This window comes from Nelumbo lutea, chromosome 1 (assembly GCF_056320005.1).
Source record: "Nelumbo lutea isolate HS-2025 chromosome 1, American lotus-T2T, whole genome shotgun sequence".
Classification (NCBI taxonomy): domain Eukaryota; kingdom Viridiplantae; phylum Streptophyta; class Magnoliopsida; order Proteales; family Nelumbonaceae; genus Nelumbo; species Nelumbo lutea.
The window spans coordinates 96,911,178-96,926,276 of NC_142684.1; the positions used below are offsets into that span (position 1 = coordinate 96,911,178).

Here is a 15,099-nt window from a genome sequence, read left to right on the forward strand (position 1 = left end):
ATTATACTCTTTGATCTATTTCTATAGAGTTGAAGTCCCGAGATGTAGGAGGTTTCTCCAAGATCTTTCATGGAGAATTACTGTGAAAACCACACTTTCACCGTAGTCAACATTCTTAAATCATTCTCAATGAATAGGATGTCATATACATACAGAACCAATAACATAACCTTATCTCCCACTGTCTTCCTATAAACACATGGCTCATCCGGATTCAGCTCAAAGTTAAACAGTTTAACGATAGAGTCAAACTAGATGTTCCAACTCCTAGAAGTTTGCTTAAGTCCATATATGGATAAGTTAAGTTTACACACCTTGTGTTCCTGACTTGCAGTAATGAATCCTTGCGGTTGCTATATGTAGATATCTTTAGTAAGATATCCATTCAGGAATGCGATTTTGACATCCATTTCCAAATCTCATCATGGTGTGTTGCTACAACTAGCAGGGTTCTAATGGATTTAAGCATGACCACATGTGAAAAAGTTTCCTCATAGTCAATTCCATCTTTTTAAGTATACCCTTTCACCACAAGATGAGCCTTGTAGGTCTCGACTTTCCCGTTGGGGCCTTTTTTCATCTTGTAAATCCATTTACAACCAATTGCTTTTACTTTAGGGGGCGAATCTACGAGAATCCAGACTTCATTGGTTTTCATTGAATCTATCTCAGCTCTCACGGTATCTACCCACTTCAAGGAATCTATGCCCAACATAGCTTCCATATAAGTCACAAGATTTTCTTCACTATTCATGGCTTTCATCAAATACCTTTCTTGGTCATAGTCGTAACGAATTAGAGACCTAGATACCCGGGTAGACCTTCTAAGTTGGTTATTTTCTAGAGCCTGTGGAACATCTCCCACTACCCCTGGGCTCTCCTCATCAAGAACAACTTCCTGATAATGATTGTCCAATATATAGTCTTCTTCTAAGAAATAGGCATTTCGATTGCAAAACACCTTTTGCTACTTTGGGTTATAGAATAAATAACCTACAGATCTTTTGAGGTAACCTACAAATAGGCAACGATTGGTCTTATATTCTAATTTGTCAGCACTTGTTTTTTAAATGTGTCGAACAACCCCAAATCTTCAAGTGTCTTACACTTGGTTTCTTACTGGTCCATAACTCATATGGAATGAATTTGGTTGGAATCTGGTTCAGTACATATATCGCAATCTCTAATGCGTAACCCCAAAGAATATAAGTAATTCTGAGTGGATGATAAGTGAACGGACCATATCCAATAGAGTCCAGTTTGTCATTTCCGATACATCGTTTAATTGTGGTGTAGCAAGAGGAACTAGTTGTGATACAACCCCATTTTTCTTTAAGCAGTCCATTAATTTGTTGGAGAGATATTTGCCTCATCAATGTGATCGAAAGGGCCTTAATTTGTCTCCCCAACTGTTTCTCGACCTGTTGTTTGAAATCTTTGAATTTTTCAAAGGATTCAGATTTATGTCTCATTAGGTACACGTAACCATATCGAGAGTAATGACCGATGAATGTTATAAAGTAAATGTGTTGGTTACGGGTCCTAGCATTCATGGGAGCACATACATCAGTATGTATCAGGTCAAGTGTGCCTGTAAATCTTTTAGCTTACCTGTAAATGGTCGTTTCGTCATTTTACTCTAAAGGCAAGGTTTACAGGTTTAAAGGCATGGTTTACAGGTTGGAAGATCATTTATAGTTAGAAAATCCAAATGACCATCTTTTACCAACCTAGTGATACGATCTATATTAATGTGGCAAAGTCAGTAATGCCACAGGCACGTGGGATTAACTATATCACATGTTATTTTCTTGGGGATTACATCCAACGTAGTTTTGGTTAAATTTGTTTACAGAAAAAGATGAAGAACATAGAGATCATTCTCAAGTTCTCCATAAGTGAAGAATTTGTTATTATGTTTAATAGTAATCACATTACTGAATAAAATATAATAACCATCCATACACAATTTTGAAACATAAATCAAAATTTTCTTAAATTAGGTACATAAAGACAATTTTTAAGTAAAATAACTCATTCATTGAAATACAATTCTACATTTCCTATGGCTGTAGCTGTAACAGTTGCAGAAGTCCCCAAGTAAAGAGTCACTTCTTTGTCACTCAGCCTTCTAATTGTCTTGAACCCCTGTAATGTGTTACATGCATGAGTAGAAGTCCTATAATCAATGCAACAGAAGCAACCAACAAATTAGTTTCTATGACAAAGGATTCAAATTTACCTTGTTTTTTGGCCTCCAGAGATTAAGGGCAATTCCTCTTCTAGTGGATAACTTATTGTAGAAGTGGCGAGCATCAGATGTCTTATCCTTCTTCTACTTTTTGGTATTGTCAACTTTCTTCTGAGGCTTTTTCCTTATCTTCCTCTTCTTCTTGCCTGATTTTCCACCTTCAATAAGCATGACAATTGGCCTATCTTTATTAATCAATTCTTCAATCCTCTACAATATATTGCTGAGTTCTTGAAGGCTAACATTTAGCTTATTCATGTTATTTATGATAAACTGATTGAAGGAGGGTGGCAAAGAGTTTAAAACAACATCAATTTTAGTGTCATCATCAAGCCTTGAATCGAGAGCCTCCAGTTCATTGATATAACCCATCATCTTTAGACAATGGTCATGACTTGTTCTTAGTCATTTCAGTGGTCATAAACAGTTTTAGGACCTTTTGTCGAGTAGAGCGATTATGCGCTTCAAACTATTGATAATTTTTCAGTGGTCTTCCGTGATATCCTTGGACACTTCGGTCTTATCAAACTATTGATGTATCAGATTGTTTATGGATGCTATGATATAACACCAGGCAAGAGAATTTTTCTCCTCCATTATTGATACTTTTTCTTCTAGGCCTCGGAAGCCCTGTCATCCGGATGTTTCGGTGCAAGGTTTTTTGGCTTCTTTGTCCAATTTCTCGGACGTTAGCACCAGTATAATGTTACGAAACTAGTCAGCATAATTTGGGCCCTTAAACTTATTATTGTCCAACAATTTGGCGAATTGTCTATTTGCCATTTTCTATAAAAGGCAATGCAAATTATTAGTCCACAACAAAAATTAATTCATGTTATTTACATAGAAAAGACTTTTAATCTATGAGATTTCCCTCCCATCTCAGTGATAGAGACGCAATTATGTCTTTGGAAATGTGTGAAATCACATACGGTGCATGGAGCAAACTGTTTCAACTGCAAAATCCTATCACTTTCTGTGAATGATCATATCCACTCATCTTATGAGCTTTCCCTTTGGCTTCTGTCAGACAAGGATCATTGCCATTTTAAGTTAACATTTATGTCCAGTAAGTGCAGACCCGCCATATTCGTGAACGCTAAGGTATCGTGAAAGAGTCTTTCATTTTAGGATAGGCCCCTCCCACATCGGTCTATGACGACCCTATCATCCTATGAAGCAATCAAACTGACTCACTAGCAAATAGATAACCCAATTTTATGGTGCATCTCCTCATTACTGATAAACCTATCCTCATGCTAATGACGAAAGGCCTTTTAAAGAGTTCATCATATGAATATCCTTATCATACACACTTATATAAATCTAGAGGGAACAAGTTGTTACATCCCTAGATCTGAGTTAGGTCAAACCAAAGTGGCTCCCACCGACTTTCTTAAAGCTTTGGGATTTGGTCTGCAAGATTTTTCCTGCTTTGTTTAGTCTCTCATAACTCTCAAGTTCATTTTTTTTTCATTTTAATTAAAAAATTATTTTTAAAATATAATAGGCCATTTAATTTTCCAACATATGCGAGCCAGAGTGCCAATATAAAGTATGATGTGTTCCTATCTGATTCAAAGTATAACAAGGATTTAAATTTACATACATACGGGATATATCGTATTGGTATTTGTCCATGGTCATAGCATACGGTTTGTAAAGTTGATGTATCAAACCGACATGGATGCGTATTGGCCTATATCACATTGTATCAACTGATACGCATCAATACAGACCAATATATAGTTTTTTCTCTCAATGTTTTCAAAATTGGATCGAAGAAAAACTAATCACTTGACTGGTTTTGTTTCACCCAAAACCGCCTTTCACAAAAAAAAAATTGTTGAATTGGTCTACGAATAATTGACCCGAGCAATCGAACCATCGACCTAGACAACAATTATCTATTTTTTTTTAATTTTTTATTTTTATTTTTTTGTTAGAATAGGCCTGGTGGTTCCGAGCCTGAAACATAAGCCTTGGCCTAGGTCTACACGGGCCAGGTGGGGCCGAGATTGATTCTAGGCCAATGTCTTTCATATATAAAACATTACATATCTATAATATTTTATATTAAATGACATAACATGCATATAAACTTTTATTTTATATTATATAATATAAAATATTACATATAATATAAATTATACATGTTATATTATAATATTTATATATAAAGTATATAATATAATATAAAATAATGTGTATACTTATGTATGCATTATACACAAAATGTATAAGTTTAAATATATGCGGGTTGTACCGGGCCCAGATTGGGCTTGAAATATTAAGCCCAAGCCTGATTCTAAAATTTGTGGGCTGATGTAGGCCCAAACCCGATCCGAGCTTGAACATAAAACCCAAGCCCAAGCCCAGAATTTTTAGGCCGAACTTGTGCGGGCTGAGCCGGGCCGGGCTGAAATGATCACCCCTAAGCCTAGGCCCATATCCACACGGACCCGGGCTGGCTCTGGCCTCTGAGATCTGCAGCCTAAGGCTGGAGTCAAGGCCCCACACCACAATTGTTATTCCATCAAGATGGGACGAAAAAGCCAAGCGTGGATCCCGGTGCGGAATCATTACTTTTTGATTTTCAAATTTTACTTTTTGATTGTTGAATAATAAACTACGCTAAAATCAAATCTATACGTAGAACCACAAAGGATTCTAATCCAACGCTAAAAGCGTGATTTCTGTAACAAATATGTAGATGTTGCCTACATAGCATCATGGCCCAAAACCGCGCCATCCCCGTCATTATCATCATCATAAAAACGAATTTATTATTATTATTATTTTTCACTAGAAAAATCAATCAAAACCGTAGATGAATGTGGTCCTAACGGCTTTATAAAGTCAGGTAGCGGGAACCCGTTTATACGCCACTGACCACTGTCCACAGACTTCTTCTTCTTCTTCATAAGTTGGCGGGAAACTTGAAAAACCAAAGAAGAGGGAAAGCCTGGAGATGAGAAATTAATTAAAAATTTTTTCTTATTTAAGCACCAATTCCTAGGGTTTTCTTCTCATGTACACTATTGCCTCCCTATAAATCCCTTTCCTTGTCTATTCTGTTTCCCTGCAATTCTCCCTGCAATTTAGTTGTTCGACGAAATTCCCCACACAGGGGATCTTTTCCTTTGATCGAAAATGTACGTCATCAAGAGAGATGGTCGGCAGGAAGCTGTGCATTTTGACAAGATCACCGCTCGTTTGAAGAAGCTCAGTTATGGGTTGAGCATTGATCACTGTGATCCAGTGCTTGTGGCTCAGAAGGTCTGCGCTGGGGTCTACAAGGGTGTCACCACAAGTCAGCTTGATGAACTGGCTGCCGAGACTGCCGCTGCAATGACTGCAAATCACCCGGATTATGCATCCGTAAGTATTTCATTTCTCGTAATAGTGGGTTTGCGTTTGTGTTTTGGTTTTCGTCATCGGACTAAGATTTGTAAGTCTATTGCTTCTTCGTTGACGATGTTGATTAATAAGATAGGAGGCATTTGGCTTGATTGTTGATTTATTATTGATTCTGTTTCTCTTTTTGTTTGTGTGAATGTAGCTGGCTGCTAGAATTGCTGTTTCGAATCTGCATAAGAATACCAAAAAATCATTTTCAGAGACGTAAGTTTATTCTGTTTTTGAATTTCTTTTATTTTGTAATTTTTTTTGGTCTTGGTCTAATTTTTTCTTGGTATACTCGGAAGAGTTGATCCGATTTGCGTTGTTGGTGCAGGATCAAGATCATGTACAACCATTTCAATGAACGATCTGGGCAGAAGGCTCCTCTGATTGCTGATGATATTTACGGAATAATCATGAAGGTACTCTTAGCCTGCATGCTTTATATTAATTCATACGACGGTAAATGTTTGTAAGAGTTCCTTTTAGTTGTAGATCATAGCATGGATTTTTTCTCTTGGTGGAATTCATCCATTGACATCGCTAGAATCTACTGTGCTGAATACTAAAAACACTATGAAATGAAATGGTTGCAACACCCAAATACAGTGCTGAGTACTAAAAACGCTTAGAGAGACCAGTATCCAATTTGATGAGGACCTATTGCCAATTAGGCCCATCTACAAGTGTTGAGGAGTTGTCTGCTATGAGAATATGATTCTTCTTTTGCGTGTTATTTGTTTAGATGTTCATGAATATTGTGATTCTAGGATTTTAAATATGTTAACATTGTTCCTATCTCTTTCAGAATGCAGCACGCTTGGACAGTGAGATCATATATGACAGAGACTTTGACTATGATTTCTTCGGTTTTAAAACCCTTGAGAGATCCTACCTGTTGAAGGTTCAGGGTAAGGTTGTAGAAAGGCCACAGCACATGCTGATGAGGGTTGCTGTTGGAATCCACAAGGATGACATTGATTCTGCTATCAAAACATACCATTTGATGTCACAGCGTTGGTTCACTCATGCCTCTCCAACTCTCTTCAATGCTGGGACTCCGAGGCCTCAAGTATGTTTTACATATATTTTTTGTATGTTGTAATTTCTGTTGCTCATTATCCTTTGGTTCAAATTTGTTTTGTTTGTTTTGGCAGCTCAGCAGTTGCTTCCTTGTCTGCATGAAAGATGATAGTATTGAGGGAATATATGATACCTTGAAGGAGTGTGCTGTGATCAGCAAATCTGCTGGTGGAATTGGTGTTTCTGTTCATAATATTCGAGCCACTAGCAGTTACATTTGTGGTACAAATGGGACATCCAATGGTATTGTTCCAATGCTGCGTGTCTTCAATGACACTGCTCGCTATGTTGATCAGGGAGGAGGCAAGAGAAAGGGTAAGATGGTCAATAGTCAATTTCTCAATCATCTCTTACTGTTGTTATCATATATTTAAGCATGTCTCTACTAATGTGCTTTGCCTTTCTAAAAAGGAAACAAAGGAAAAGAAAAAAGATATTAGTTTACTTCATGCATGCACATACAGAATTTGTTCTATGCATGTTTTGCTTGTATCAATCTGATGTTGTGGCTTACTTGGTATCCTGTTTTCATACTTTTCCCATGCTTGGTCTAGGTGCATTTGCTGTGTATTTGGAGCCATGGCATGCTGATGCATTTGAGTTTTTAGATCTCAGAAAAAACCATGGAAAGGTATGTACTTGTGCGTAGCTGATCTCGATGGTTTCACTGCAAAATGGTTGTTAATTCTGTTGCTAGTTCAGCTCTTTTGCATTTTTTTGCTCTTTGAGCCACAGTTTCTATGTCCATCAGCTTTATTATTTAGCATTCATCTTTAAGTTTTGGTGCTATCACAGGAAGAGCACCGGGCAAGGGATCTATTTTATGCTCTTTGGGTTCCTGATCTCTTTATGGAAAGAGTCCAAAGTGATGGCCAATGGTCCTTGTTTTGCCCCAATGAGGCTCCTGGTCTGGCTGACTGTTGGGGTGAGGAATTTGAGAAACTGTATACAAAATATGAGAGAGAGGTAAATGTCATTGCTGCTTTCTAGGTTTGGTCCTTGTTTGAGCTTTCAATTGGCAGGTTCTAATAAGCTCCTATATTTCTGTATATAGGGTAAAGCAAAGAAGGTTGTCTCTGCACACAGTCTCTGGTTTGAGATTCTGAAAGCGCAAATTGAAACCGGAACTCCTTATATGCTTTTCAAGGTATGAATGCAAATGTAGTTTCTCTCAACTGTAAAGATTCCTTGGCTTCTGTTCTTAATCCTGATCTATTTCTGCAGGATACTTGCAATAGAAAAAGTAACCAGCAAAATTTGGGGACCATCAAATCTTCAAATTTGTGCACTGAGATTATTGAGTATACAAGTCCAACAGAAACTGCTGTTTGCAATTTAGCATCCATTGCTTTACCTCGATATGTAAGGGAGAAGGTGGGTGATATATTTGCATTTAAGTATTCTAAAATGCTTTACTTATGTTTTTCTGTATCCTGGATGCTCCTGTATACTCATTCTTTTTTTAATTGTACCAGGGGGTGCCTATTGAGTCACACCCATCAAAGTTGGTTGGAAGTAGAGGACACATGAACCGATACTTTGACTTTGATAAACTAGCAGAGGTTTGCGTACAATATGCAGATACTTTCCTACTTTGTATCCTCATTACAAGTATTAGAATGTGAGCTTAAGACAGTGCTTTTAAACTTTGTCACCTGTGGGGCTGAGACAGGTTACTGCAGTAGTTACATCAAATCTCAACAATATAATTGATGTAAACTACTACCCTGTTGAAACTGCAAGGAGGTCAAACCTGCGGCATAGACCAATTGGGATTGGAATTCAGGGCCTTGCTGATACATTCATCCTACTTGGCATGCCATTTGATTCGCAAGAGGTAAAAAGAATTTTAACGAATTTGTTTTGGTATCTTTCTAAACTAGTTTATATAGGTCAGTTAATATTTGTTTATATCTGCAGGCACAACAGCTTAATAAAGACATCTTTGAGACCATATACTATCATGCCCTTAAAACTTCTGCAGAGTTGGCTGCAAAAGAAGGTTCTTATGAGACATATAGTGGGAGTCCTCTGAGCAAGGTTTGTGACTATGAAGAACTTCTTATCCTATCTTGTGTTCTTAGTTCTGTTCTTACCTTGTTTACTTGTGCCCATGTTTAGGGTGCAAGTTGGGTACCTGATTTATGGGACACACAGCAATGACTCTACTGTATTTTTGGCACTTCAATTGCAACCACCTAATATATGCACTACTTAGATTTTTAGATAGAATATATCAAGTTGTTAGCTATAAAAGGAGCAGCAGGTTTGTTGTTATCTCTTGATTGGGTTGAATTTAAATGTGAAGATCCCTTTCATATGTGTTTTGTTGAATTGTGTGCATTTAAAATGTGTAGAAAGAGTGGGGGGGATGCCTTGCCCCCCAACCAAGCTAATAATTTTCATTTAAGGATCTTTTGTAATCATTCTGTTGTCATCTAATGCATGTAAAATGGCAAAAATATGGTAGAGCCATACACTACCTACACGTACAGGAGCTTATATAATGTGATGTGCAGGGAATTCTTCAACCGGATATGTGGGGTGTAACACCATCTGGTAGGTGGGATTGGTCTTCGCTAAGGGAATTGATATCCAAAAATGGAGTGAGAAATTCCCTTCTTGTAGCACCCATGCCCACAGCTTCAACTAGTCAGATTCTTGGCAACAATGAGTGCTTTGAGCCATACACCTCTAATATCTATAGTCGCAGAGTGCTGAGGTTTGTTAATAATTCTCTCTAGTTAACTTTGTGTTTTCAATTAAGACTTGGAGTATTGTTCAAAATAATGGTATGATATATGTATCCTTTTTTGGCTGAGGTCCATGGTACACCCATTTTTTTTATCAATAACAGAAACTTTATTAAGATTTATGAAGCTTTAGGTACAAAAAGGGGGAGATAAAGAGTCTTATTTCCCCATTAGTAAATTACAAGAAAGAACATTAAAAATTAGCCCAAAAAATAGCCTCCCTATTCACCCCTTGCTTGGCCAACCCATTTGCAAAAGAATTAGCAATCCTTTTTCTTTTCATTATTGTAACTTCACAAGCCATTGCCCTCTTTCTTCAACCAGCTAATCACCACCTTTGAATCACCTTCCAAAATCAGTTGACTAATATTTAGTTCCCTTGCTCTTTGAACCCCTTCCAAAGTTGCAAGTATCTCAACCTTAATAGAGTCCTTCTCCAATAGGGCCTAAGAACAGAGCAATAACAATCCCTTCCTCATTCTTGAAAACTCCCCCAATCCCAGAGGGCCTTGGATTCCTTATGCTATTGCCACCAAAATTCACTTTTATAAATCCGGAGGGAGGAGGGGACCACAAGGGACTAAGAGTCCTCTTACATAGAGTAGAGGTTGCTAACTCTTTTCAGTTTCTTAACAGGTCAACTATTGGAGAGTCTGAGAACAGTTCCATAGTTTTTAGCCAGTGGGCAGCCCTTAAAAGTATTAGGTCTAATAGTTCTTCTAGGGATCTTTCCTTTTCTGAAAATATTCAAGAGTTTCTTTCCTCTCATAGTGACCAACGCATGACTGCCCTAATACTCCACATCATCTTCCTTCTCTTCTTAGGCCATCTGAAAAACGAAGGGGAGCACAAATCTTGGACACTCTCAGGAGGGTTCCAAGTACACCCAAAGCGAGAGAGTACCTACTCCCAAATAGTTTTAGTAACCTTACGAGAGACCAAAAGGTGGTAACCGGATTCCCCATCATCTTTACAGAGAGAGCATCTATTAGGAAGTAAACAAGAATTGAGTCTCTTTTTTTTGAAGTAGATCATTTGTATTTATTATTTCCAGGAAAATTTCCCAACAAAAAAACCCAACCCGAGGAGGAATGGGCTTGCTCCATATTTCCTTAATCGGAAAGGACACACCAGAAGGGATAGATAATTGAGTTAAGGTTTCAAAAAACGAAGCACAAGAGAAGGTTCCTGAAGTAGAAGGGATCCAAATTTTGGTGTCTTACCTATTAGGATCAAGGAAGATATTCTCAAGGATGGCTAATATAGGTAAGAGGCTGTCCAAGTCTGTATCCCTAATTGCCCTTCGCAGGTTGAGGTTCCACCAAAAACTAGAAGTGGAGTTTGAAGGAACTAAAAAAGAAGAGATAAGTTCATTTTTCAAATCTGACAGAGCATACAAGGAAGGAAACTGGTTTTTCAGAGGTGAAACCCCAACCCAAAGATGTTCCCAAAATTTTATTCGATTGTCAGAGTTAACACCGTACCTGATCCAATGGGAGAAAATTGGAAGCAGATCATGGATGGATTTCCATAGAGAAGTGACTGTAGCCCTTGCCACAATTTCAGAATCCTAGCCATTGTCTTTCAGCCCTTGTATGCTAGCCACAATCTTTGTCCACAATTTTTCCTTTTCCACTGTGAACCTCCACAACCATTTTCCCAACAACGCCATATTTCTTTTCTTGATGTTTCCAATCCCAAGACGGTCCATGGTACACCCATTGACTGATATGGACTGATTTAGTTAATGCATTATCTAAAGCTTTCTATTAAGCTTATGCATTTTCAACTTAATTAAAATATAATACTGAATTGTATGTTAATACTAGCAAGAATGTCTAAGAAATCTATCTTGCATATTAAATTAACTTGCTTTGTGGATTTCCAGTCCCCATTATGAATTACAAATTTGTAATGCATTACATGCATATTATTTTGTAGCAGGTTGACCATTTGTGTATATAATTTATTATCTAATTTTGGATGCACTATGCCTATAACTTTATAATAGTGAGTTCATTTGAAAATTTTTATGTAAATTATCTTAAACGGAGTATACATTTATGTAATTATAGAATTTATAGTGGATTCATTTGTATTTTGCATACAAATGTAACTTCAATTGGTTGTTTTTTTCTATGTTGATTGAAATGTATTATTTCATACGAGCTGTTACAGAATGTGCAACTTTATGTCTACCTTACCTCCAATTGAGCTGTAGAGTTTGTGTTATTGATATATTTATAAGACTTGTGGGCGTCCACTGTATTCTAGTTTTTCCCAAGTGTCTGTCTCTTAAAATTACCATTTTGAAACTCTTGGCAAATGGTGATACTTCAATCTGACTTGGAGCAACAATCTATGGTTTGCAGATCTGATTATTTTGTTTTTTAATTTTGGTTTCAGTGGTGAATTTGTTGTGGTGAACAAGCACCTCCTTCATGACTTAACTGAGATGGGTCTTTGGTCTCCTGCTCTTAAGAACAAGATAATTTATGAGAATGGTTCTGTTCTCAAAATCCCAGAGATTCCTGATGATCTCAAGTCTATCTACAAGTATGGATGTTCCATTTCCTTGTTTGTTTTATATGTTTGCTAAATATCCTTTGTATTTGCATCCCCATAGAATATTGCTAATTTGTTATATAACACCAGGACTGTCTGGGAGATTAAGCAAAGGACATTAGTGGACATGGCTGTTGATCGTGGGTGTTACATAGATCAGAGTCAGAGCCTAAATATCCATATGGACCAACCTAATTTTGGGAAGCTTACTTCCTTGCATTTCTATGCTTGGTCAAAGGTATTTCCTCTATACAATGCTTAGTTCTCTAAATTGTGATGGATTTTAGGGAAATCTGATGCATTTTTGTGATGAATTGTCATCTCTAGCATATGTATCTGTTGAACATGTTTTGGAGGTGGAGGGAGTTGGGGTTAGAGCAACATTGTGAATTCATCTCTTATCTTGGTTTAGATATTCTTTATCTGATTGGTTAAACTATGATAATTGATCTTCTGCAATTTCTTTATAGTTGGGACACAAGGGTCCATCAATTAGATGGTTATTATTTTGTTAGGTTTGATTCTTGCTGTTTATAATCAAAAGCTTTGATGGTCTCAAAGATGATCAAATAAACATCCTGGTGCACTTGTAATGTTTAGTTATGTTTTTGTTCTTGTTCACTTTTTAATATCTTTACTAAACTTCCTCTGCTCCCTGGATATGCCAAGGGTTTAAAAACTGGGATGTATTACCTACGAACACGTGCTGCAGCAGATGCCATCAAGTTCACTGTTGATACCTCAATGCTCAAGGTAATAATAGTTGGTCTTATTTACTTGTATCTTCATCTTCACTACCATTTTATTTTTTTCCTGTTTTTTAATCAAGCTCAAGTTCTTTGTGGTAATACAGGAAGAGAAGGTGAAGCCAGTGCATGATGTTAGTGCAAGCATGGCACAAATGGTTTGCTCTCTGGAGAACAGAGAAGAGTGTTTGGCATGTGGAAGTTAGTTTCTTTATATGGAATATGAGAACTGTTGATTCGGGTGCAAGTACACAACGTCCAAAGGCTGAAACAGGATGATGGGAAAATGCTGCAAGGGTTGAGAAGATGGTTCTATCGGGTCAAGTTTCTAGCCAATTACACTGGTTAACTTCCTCTGTACAGCTGCTCTATGTAAGCCCCTCAGATAGGGTACTGGTGATATGTATATGTTTATTCTGTATCTGGGTTTTGGATTTGGAGAGTAGCTGGTACCCCGACCACAATATCTCCACGTGATAGAAGTATTGATGATAGCTGGTCTCTTGGGTTCATTGCTAGCATCTGCTTTATTTAGTGACGGTTATCTCATCCTACTCCCAATGACTATGTACATGCTTTCATAGTTTAATATTGAGCCTAAATCTTGTGTTTTCTGCTTAGCGATTCATTGTGCTAAAATTAAGTTGGATAATGGTTCTAGTCAAGGGTCAAAGTATCGATATGTCCGATACTCAGTATCAAGCTGTATTGATACTTTTTTTTTTAATTTTTTAATTTTTATTTTATTTTTCAAATCCAAGGGTTGGTTCAAGGTCCTGTTCACCCCCTGAACTGGTTGAAATCCCAAAATACCCCATGGAAGAGTATATTGGGAAGCCCCTCATACAATATGTATCGGCTAATACGGCCTGATATGTATCTGCCAATATGGTCTGATACATATTGAAATTTCGAACCTTGGTTCTAGTTGCCCATTCTAATGCATTCTTTTTTGTGAGCAAGTATTAATGTCTTCGGTATCTCTTGGCTGTCAGGCTATGGTGGTTATAGAAAATTTTGTATTCCTAGGCATTATACGTGACCTGGACCTTCTCCATTTAATGGCCAGATGCTGAAACTTGAGTAGAAATGGTTCTAGTTTCTAAAATTTTTGCCATGAATAGATTTTTAAATCTGGGCCCAAACCCAACTTAACCCTCGATCTGATATGACCCAAGTCCAAGACTAGTTGGGAGGATCCAAATGGGCCCGAGATTTGTAAAAGAAACTCTGAAGATACGTTTATGCAACCAGTAAGATGTGAAAATTTATTGAAGCCAACCAAAAACCAGTGTTTCAAAATCTGGACGGCTTTTTAACCCGGCAAACTGGCTTGGGGGTTTGATCTGGTGGCGTTAACCTGGTGAAAAGTGAAAACCATAAAAAACTGAGGCCTGATAAGCTGTTCGGATCTACTCCTCACAGAGTGCTTTTCACACTGACTTCATCCTAACCACACATCTAGAACATTTCCTGTGCATGTACATGTATTTATGATATTTCCAATAGAGTATGAGATGTGGCCGTGAGAAGCAGATCCCAATTCCTTAACGTTAGCCATTAATAAGCTTGTTAGCACTATGGTTATATAGGGCGAATGCTGGAATAAGTGAATCAGGGGCCTAAATATGATTCTTTCAGTTTAGAAGGGCAGATGTGCAAGCAAGGCCTCATGTTGGCATAAGAGGCGACTTATTTCTACCGATCTGATTTGATTCTGGTTAGCGACCTGTTTAACGTATCAAGTGACTTCCCCCTTTAGTAGGATATTGCTTCCGAATTCCTTGGGATCACGACATTACGTCGGAAGAGCTGATTATCAGCCCATTTGCTTAAGTGGAGTCCACCTCTAGGCGTGAAATCACCTTCGAACTAGATGGGTTGGGGGATCTTGGACGTGTTTTGTGAGGCTCACGGTATCTCGCCTATATAAGGGCTTTACCTCCAACCTCACAAGGTATGCACGATTTAGCTCTCTAAGTACTCTAGCTCTCTTGCTTTCTTGTAAATAATTACCAGTTTGCTGACTTAAGCATCAAAGTGCCCATCTCAAGTCAAGCAATCAAGACACTTTGATTTGTAGCTCAACCAAACAACCTCACCATCTTGACAACTGAGCTGTTTGCCAACAGGGAGCACCAAATCACGCATCATCAATTGGTGCCGTCTGTGGGAGTGCTACACATAAGCCATATTCTCACACCCCCTTTCTAACTAGGGGTGTAAACGGCATTCAAAAATCTGATTTCAAAATTGATATTCGATATAATCGAATTGAATTCGAGTATCCTATTCATAT

The 15,099-nt window shown here is 37.7% G+C and overlaps 1 protein-coding gene across 1 annotated transcript; it reads left to right on the plus strand.

Annotated features, from left to right (window-relative positions):
- The first annotated feature begins 4,985 nt into the window (after positions 1–4,985).
- LOC148876296 (ribonucleoside-diphosphate reductase large subunit-like) lies at positions 4,986–13,420 on the plus strand. Its single transcript, XM_088966516.1, has 17 exons — positions 4,986–5,632; positions 5,814–5,875; positions 5,988–6,075; positions 6,462–6,725; positions 6,811–7,051; positions 7,291–7,367; positions 7,532–7,702; positions 7,791–7,883; positions 7,961–8,110; positions 8,212–8,298; positions 8,409–8,573; positions 8,657–8,776; positions 9,256–9,458; positions 11,896–12,045; positions 12,145–12,292; positions 12,724–12,807; positions 12,908–13,420. The coding sequence occupies exons 1-17, from the start codon at positions 5,405–5,407 to the stop codon at positions 13,004–13,006; spliced, it is 2,430 nt and encodes an 809-aa protein (XP_088822642.1). The 5' UTR covers positions 4,986–5,404; the 3' UTR covers positions 13,007–13,420.
- Positions 13,421–15,099: the final 1,679 nt, after the last annotated feature.